General features: G+C 62.6%; 1 protein-coding gene across 1 annotated transcript; it reads right to left on the minus strand.

Annotated features, from left to right (window-relative positions):
• Nucleotides 1-302: 302 nt before the first annotated feature.
• On the minus strand, nt 303-6,668 carry CBX4 (chromobox 4). Its single transcript, XM_082371468.1, has 5 exons — nt 6,411-6,668; nt 6,221-6,264; nt 4,996-5,061; nt 2,768-2,834; nt 303-2,483 (listed from the first exon to the last, which is right to left on the minus strand). Exons 1-5 carry the CDS (start codon nt 6,477-6,479, stop codon nt 1,080-1,082), a joined length of 1,650 nt encoding a protein of 549 aa, XP_082227594.1. The 5' UTR covers nt 6,480-6,668; the 3' UTR covers nt 303-1,079.
• Between the last annotated feature and the right edge of the window lie 864 nt (nt 6,669-7,532).

Genomic DNA, 7,532 nt, shown 5'->3' on the forward strand with positions numbered 1-7,532 from the left:
GAAAACTCTGAGAGCGGGGGCGACGCCAGCACAACCCCCCCGCAGGAATTCCCCTCTCCTTTGGAGAGCCTCTCGACTTCCGGGGAGCGGGGTCACTCCCCGGGTGCGGGCGCCTCTGCTCGCGAAACCAGTCCACTTGGCTTTTGCAAAGGTTTAAGCGCAAGTTGCGGTAGGTTCCCCCACAACCTCACCGCCCCCCCCACCCCCGCCAGACCTAAGGCGGAAGCGGGATGGGGAGAGGGGTGCAGCCGCCTCCTGAGCCTCTGACGTTCGCTCTTCGCTAATCTCAAACAGCGAAAGTGCACCTTCAACATCTCCATTTAATATTTACATTCAAGCAGGTAATAATTGGAAGCTTATAGTTTAGACATTTCTAGTAGCAGCAGTTTCTAGAGAGCTCGTTTAGCCTTTTAACAAAAAAAAATTTTTTTTTGCACATAGAAACAACACATCCATGTGTACAGTATCAAAAAATATATACCAAGGTTACTGGTATTGCAGTTCCTGGAAGGGGAGGAAATGAAATCAACCGAAATACTGAATGAATGGGTAGAAAGGTCAACAGAAAATAGTTTGTCTGATATAGAATATAACATGATCTAGAGAGAACTCCATAAATCTAGGTTTTTATATTTCAATATATAAATACCTACAAATAAATATATATATATCAGCCCGAAGGGGGTGGTGGGCCTTTTGAGCTCAAACAATACATTTCAATAATAACACCACGTACAAACGGGAGTAAAGTCTGCACTTGACAAGTTAGCACGGTTAAAATATAATACTATAACTCTTAGACCGCCTCGAGTGGCTGCCCTGTCAGTCCCGGAGGTCCACGAGAGAGGGGATGGGGCAGATGAGGGGCGAGACCCGCAGGCACGGCGTGGAAGGCGCCAGTGTGGGCCGGGCGCTCCAGCCAGAACCCGGTGGAGGGGCGCGGTTGCCGCGGCTTCTGGCATTTTCGCGCTGGGGCCCGGCCCCGGATCTCCCGCAGTTGGAGAGAGGAGGAGTCCGCCCCCAGGCCCCAGGTGTTAAGCCCCGGCGGGTACAGCGCTTTCCCTTCCGAAGCCCTTCGGCTACACCGTCACGTACTCCTTGAACGTGACGGTGAGGCAGTTTGCGGTGACGTCGGTGATAATTATATTCCCAAAGAAGGGTTTGAACTCGCTGAGTGGCTCCTCGGGCTCGTCCTGGGCCTCGGTCGGAGGCTTCTCAGCCGCTGTCGCCGGCGCAGCTGCCACCGCCGCGGTTGCGGGCGCCTCAGGCTTCACCTGCAGGGCGCTGGGCGGCTCCCCGGCCTCGCCGCGCGTCTTGACGCAGCGCAAGTCTATGGGCTCGTCCAGGTCTGAGTCCAGCAGGATGACCTCCGGTTGCGGGAGGGCGGCGGCGGGGGGGACGTCCGCAGGGCGCTCGGCGGTGGGGCTGCCCCCCAGGCAGGTGGGGGTGCTAATGCTGCGCGCTGTCAGGCGCTTCTTGCAGGGCTCTCGCTCGCCGTGGGTCTCGGAGAGGCAGCGCTTGCGCGCGTGGGAGAGATTTAGGTCGACGGCGTGGTGATGGTGGTGGTGGTGGTGGTGGTGATGGTGGGAGGGCGGCTGTGTGCCGCGGGGCGGGTCCCAGGCCAGCAGGTCAGGCTTGGTGGTGAGCTGCAAGGGCTGCTCGCCGAAGGCCTCCTTGGTCGGGGAGAGCTTGCGGGAGCCGGCCTCCTGGGGCTGCGGGTCCCCGGCCCCCGGCCCCTCCTCCTCCCTCCTCTTGGAGGGCGTTTCCACCTTCTTCTCCTCCGCCCCCGCGGCCTTTTTGAAAGTCCTGTCTGCAGGGGGGTGACGCTCCTCGGCAGCCCGCTTCTTGTGGCTGGGGGAGCGCGCCTCACCCTCGGCTGCCTCCCCTGACTTGATCTTCACCGCCTGCATGCCGTTCTCCATGTACTTGCTCATCACGATCACGATGCGTCCGTTCTTGTTCTTGTTTTTGACTATCTTCATCTTGCCCCCAATTCCGTTGCCCGTCACCGCTTCCTTGGGGGCCGGCGTCATCCCGTTGGGGGGACCCTTCTCGGAGCCCTTGCCTGGAGCCCCGACCGCACCGGCCAGGGGCTTCACCGCTCCCAGGTAGCCCTTGGCCCCCCCGCCGTGGGCCCACTTATCGGGCGGGTGGCTCTTGGCGCCTAGGTCCGGGCAGGTGGGGCTGGGCGCCTCCTTGTGGCTGCCCTGGTACTGCAGGTCATACATTTTGGGGTCCGGCTGGTAGGGGTGGTGCTTCTTGCTGTTGAGCTGGTAGTAGTATTTGCCGCTCTTGCCTGGCGGTGGGGGCTTGCCCGCCCGCTCCTTGCTGTGCGGCTGGTACTGGTGGTGCTTCTTACTGTTGAGCTCGTACTGGTGCCCCTGGCCCTTGCCCTGACCACCCAGCTCCAGCTTGGCGCGGTTGTCAGCCGAGGAGTCCTGGAGTCCCGTCAGCACGTTGGAACGACGGGCAAAAGTAGGTACCTAGGGGAATGGGGGTAGAAATGGAGGGAGAGGTAAGAGGAGGGGTAAGGCCAGCCCCAGAGCAAGCCTCAAGCACCAGGACTGTCCCAGCCCCTACCAGGTCAGCAGCTGCGTTATGCGGTGGGGGGGGCGGGCGGGGAAGGGTGTGGGAGGTCATGATGAAAGGAAGTGGAATTGGGTGTTCTGGAGGAACTCCCCATGACTTCCGGGCCTGGAGGCAGCTCAGGTGGCAATGTCATGGGAAAGACTTGTGGACGGCCCCCGGGGCCAGGGAGTGTATTCACCTGCACCACCAGTGGTTTGGGCTTCGGCCCTCGCTTCCGATATCCCATCAGCTGCTCCTGCCGTTCCCTGGGGAGAGGGAACAGAAGGCAGTGCTATTAGCCTCAGAGTCACCTCCCTCCTGCTATGCCCCAGCCTGCGGTGATGCCCCCACTTTGGTGAGCAGCGGGGCCAGCAAGAACCGGAGGGATCAAGAGCTCACGGCAGAAGATCGCCTCGGCCGCCACTTGGGTGCCTCGGTCCAGCCCAGAGTCCCGCTTTACGCCCACACCAACCCCTATCTGCCCAAGGGGGCTTCTCCAAAGGTTTCCCCCACCTCAGATGTCCATACCTGAACCGGGCCCCCACACAGCCCTGCCTCTTTGGCCTGAAGCTTGGGGCTGGGCAGCTTGGGGCTGGGCTGCTTGGCACTGGTGTCCACAGCCTTGGGCCCGGGGCCCTGCACAAAGTGCACTGGGCTTTGGGGTCCAGGGGATGCAAACAAGTCCAAATGAGGTGTGCGTCGACCCTGGGCCTCCCCGTCAGAGGCACGGGATGCTAATGACCTCATTAAGATTCAGATAACGAGTGCCGCCGGCAGAAGGGAGGACTCGTTTCCTTAAAGGCCAGGCACTAAACAGGGGGAGGGGCTGCGCCCTTGTTTACACAGCGGCAAATGAGCCAATTAGGGGCTGGGGGCGGGGGCCGGACACCGAGGCCAGGGCCTGGCCAGGTTCGCAGCCACCTGGTGAACCGGCTCTGGCAAGGTCTGGGCAGAGCTGCTGGGCGGGGCGGGGCGGGGCGGCACGCAGAAGCACCGCCTCCTCCACGAGCCCGGGCTCCCAGCCTCCCCTGATTTCCAAATTATTAATAAAGCCCATGGCGGTAGCGGTGCTCAATACAGCTGCCAGGCTTCCGCCTGCGGCCTGGTGGAGGGTGACCTGAGGCAGGGGGGAGGATGATCCTAGCACTGCCCAGCCCTCTATGGGAGAAGGGAGTGCCTCTCCAGCGTTGGCCAAAGTTGCAAACCATTCCCGGGCCAGAAATCTGCTCTCCAGCGACCCTAGGCACCCCCCCCCCACCCTTGGGCTAACCCAGGGGAGTTCCACCCTGCCTGGGGGCCCGGGCCGGGGCCTAACTCCAAAGTTGCATGGCATTGCAACAGCCTGCGTTTTAAGTCTTTGGGGACCCATTATGCAACATGGCATCAGCCGCTGACATGGTTATAGGGTGGTGAACTCTCAGGTGGAACCGGGGCAGGATCCCTTCTCGGCGCCCCCCTACATCGCAGGAGAGCAACTTCCCTGCTGGTCGCTCGTTCCAAGGGTCTAGAGTTTACAGTTTTAGCGCCAAACGCGCCACAGGAAATAATGCAAAATAAAAGGGGGAGGAGGGATGGAAGGCAGCGGTGTGGCCCAGCTCCGCGGGCTCTTGCCGCTCCTCCCCTCCTCGATCGCCCTTCCCCCTTCTGTCCTCCCCGAAACAGAGAACCGCAGCCACCGGCGGTGAATCCAGCTGCAGCAGCTGCAGCGTGACAAGCATCTGTGCCCACGATGAGCCCCTCGTCAGAAGCCACCCCTCCACCACCAGGCAGTGCCCATCCCACACCCTTTGGGCAAGCTCCCCCTGCCCTGAGAATGGGGTCCAGAGCCACCAAGCAGCCTAGTGGGAGGTGTGAAGAGCAAGCAGCTCCAGAAAGAATCTGCCCCCTGCCAATCCCAAGCTCCCTGGGGGGTGAGGGTGGCAACTTAAGGCCTTGTCAACTTTTCTACAGTCCCCAACAGGTTAAGTTCAGTTCCGTGACGTCCGGTGGTTTCACAATGCCAGCTCCCTTGGAGCTGCCCCGAGAGTTGCCCGTGCCAAGCGGCCAGTGGCAGCAGGAAAGCAACACCTAGGCTCCGGGGGTGGGGCTTCAAGGTAGCGAAAGGAGGGGGGCCGGCAGGGAACCAGGCACAGCCCCAACTTCTCTGCGCAGCTGTAGGGCCACCCGCACGCACCCTTCCCACAGTTTCCCCCAAACACAAGCCTCTCCTTCTCCGGCCCTGCCCTCCCCACCCCAAGCTGCAGCAACCGCCAAGGATGTTGGTTAGAGGAGCCGAGGCCCCAGCCGTGCCCATTCAGACCCGGGGGGAGGGGACTCCTGCCAGCCCCCTCCCGGCCCTTTCCCCCTTTCCTGTTGCAGCGTTGGCCCACTCTCACATTCCCATATACGGTCACGGCTGCGAGAGGCGGCTGCTTGAGGGACGCTCACCTGTTCTGGAAGGCGATCAGCAGCCGGGGATCCAGGATGTTCTCCTCGGGTTCCCACGTGTTATATCTTGCAAGGGAAAAGGGAGGGGGACACGGCGTAAAAAAAAAAACCGAGCCAGCTTTGCGGCCTCCAGGTGGGGAATGACATAAGGCCCTACTCTGTCTTCATGAACCGAAAGCTATTTAGCTGTGGATGTGGGGGTGGAGAGTAAATTTCTGCAGGCCTGACACGGTCCCTGATACACCCTCCCCGAGTCAAAATAAACACACAAGGGCAGGAAGAAAGGGGAGGGGTAAGGAAAATGAAACTAGCAGTTTATTTTGCAGTTGTCAAGAATTTTAAGCATGTTACTGCGACATGTTCCAAAGCCACTTTGCTCACCAGGAACCCTGCGTGCAAAGCAGCCAAAATGCAAAGTCGCAGTCCCCTCCTCCTCTCTCCAGCCCCGAGTCTCCGCGAGGGCTTCAGCCATTCTCCATTTGACCCCTAATCCGATAACCGTCAGCCAAGCGGCCCCCCACACCCCCTCGCGGCCCTGGAGCCCGCTGTCACGGGCAAGCAACCCCCAAATACTCAGCAACACAAAAATATGCCTCTGTGTGTGTGTGTATATGTGTGTGTGTGTGTGTGTGTGTGTGTGTGTGTGTGTGTGTGCCTGCGCGTCTGTCTCCATCCGGTGCCTTCGCATTTCAAATTAAAAAAAAAAAAATTCCCCACCAAAAGCGCCGCAGTGACAGTTCCCAACATTTTCTGCTTTTTTTCTTCCTCTCCCTGCACCACTAGGAGGGAAGAGGCACACAATTGCATTTTCGTCGCTTTTTAATTTTTTTTTTTTTTTGGTTTTGCAATATGGAGCCGTTCGGTGGAGGGAAAGGGGAAAGGAGCCATTTTCTGCTGCACATCAGTCAGTGCCTGCGCCCTCCCTCCCTCCGCCGGCCTCCCCGGCTCGGCCCCGCGTCTCTCCAGCTCCTCCGGCTCCTTTTAGTGCATAAATTAGTGATGGCATTTCCCGGAGAGCAGAGCACAACACAGGGCGCCGGGCTCGGGCTCGGCGGCTCGGCTTCCCCAGTGCCTGCCACCGACTTCCCCACCCCCTCCTCCCTCCACCCCACCTCCACCCCGCCTCCCGTCCGCTCCCCCCACCACCCCACCAGCCCAGCGGGTCCGGAGCCCGGGAGCCCCGCGCCTCGGCACCAGGCTCCCCCGCCCCTCGGCCTCTACTTACTTGGGGGACCAGCCTCTCCATTTCACCAAATACTCCACTCTGCCCTGAGGGGGGAAGAGACAGCACTCCATCAGCTTCCGCGGGATCCCCGGCTCCGGCCCGCAGCCTCCCCACCCCCTCCCCGCCTCCCCGCGGGCTGCTCCGGCTGCCGCTCCCCCGCCGCCTCGCCGTCGCCCCCGCGCCGCCCTACCTTGCGGATCCGCTTCTTCTCGATGCTCTCCACCGCGAAGACGTGCTCGCCAACAGCTGGCAGCTCCATGGCCGAGCCGGAGCGCGCCGGGGCGCAGGCGGCCGGCGCGGCTGCAGACGCTGCTGGCTCCCGCCGGCGCCCCGCTGCCGCCCCGGCCGAGGCGCCCCCGCCGTCCGCGCCGCCGCCGCCGCCGCCGCTCGCCCAGCACAGCCCGGCCGCCCGCCGCTGCCCGCGCCCGCCCCGGCTCCCGGCTCGCGCTCGCTGAGACAACTGAGCCCGGGCCGCGGCTGCACAAGAACTCATGCAAATCCGGACGTCAGCGGGCGGGGCCTCGCCGGGCCCTGCTCGGCGTCAGGGGGCGGGCCGCGGCCGGGATTGGCGCAGCCGGGCCTACCGGAGGCCCCGGGCCTGGGCGGCGGGGGGGTTGGGGGGGGAGGAGGAAGGGCGCGGGAGGGGGCCGGGAGGAGGAGGGCGCCGGGGAGGTGCAGGGGGAGGGATCTGCGAGCCTGGGAGAGGGACACTGGAGGGAGGGAACGGGACCGGGCCGAAGAGGTGTGTCGGCGGCGGGCCGAGGCGGGGTGGAGAGCTTGACGGGACCGCGAGGGTCTGGCTGCGACCCCTCGCCTGCGGCCTACCGCCTCGGCCGGCTCCCTCGCCTCTCATTCTCAGCGTGCACTGCCCAGGGACCCCTGCCGGGGGCCACGGAAGCATCCACTGCAGTTTCCATTTGCACCGAATTGCATCATGTGCAGACTCGCAGGGGGTCGCCGGCAGGGGGCGGAATCGGAGCAGGGGCAGCTCGCGCCCCCACTCTCTGTGTCCCGCCGCCCCGCCCCGCCCCGCGAGGCTTAGGGCATTTAGGAAGGCGAGAAATGGAAAGAGAAAGGATAGGGAGGAGAGAGACGACTGGGTGCAGAGGACCTCCAGGGAGAGCGCGGAGAGGAGAAAGGGGATAGAGGAGCAGCCAGCTTGGGGCCCTAGGGCTCAAGAACCTTACCAGAGGGTTCTCCGATCCCACCCCGGAACCTGCGAGGCTCCTAATTTACCCTCAGCCCTCTCCTTGTTGGGGCGAGAGCGGGATGTCCAGTTTCTAGCAGCAACCCCCCGCCCCCAGCCCGCGGC

Source organism: Balaenoptera borealis (assembly GCF_965194805.1).
Source record: "Balaenoptera borealis genome assembly, chromosome: 20".
NCBI classification, from domain to species: domain Eukaryota; kingdom Metazoa; phylum Chordata; class Mammalia; order Artiodactyla; family Balaenopteridae; genus Balaenoptera; species Balaenoptera borealis.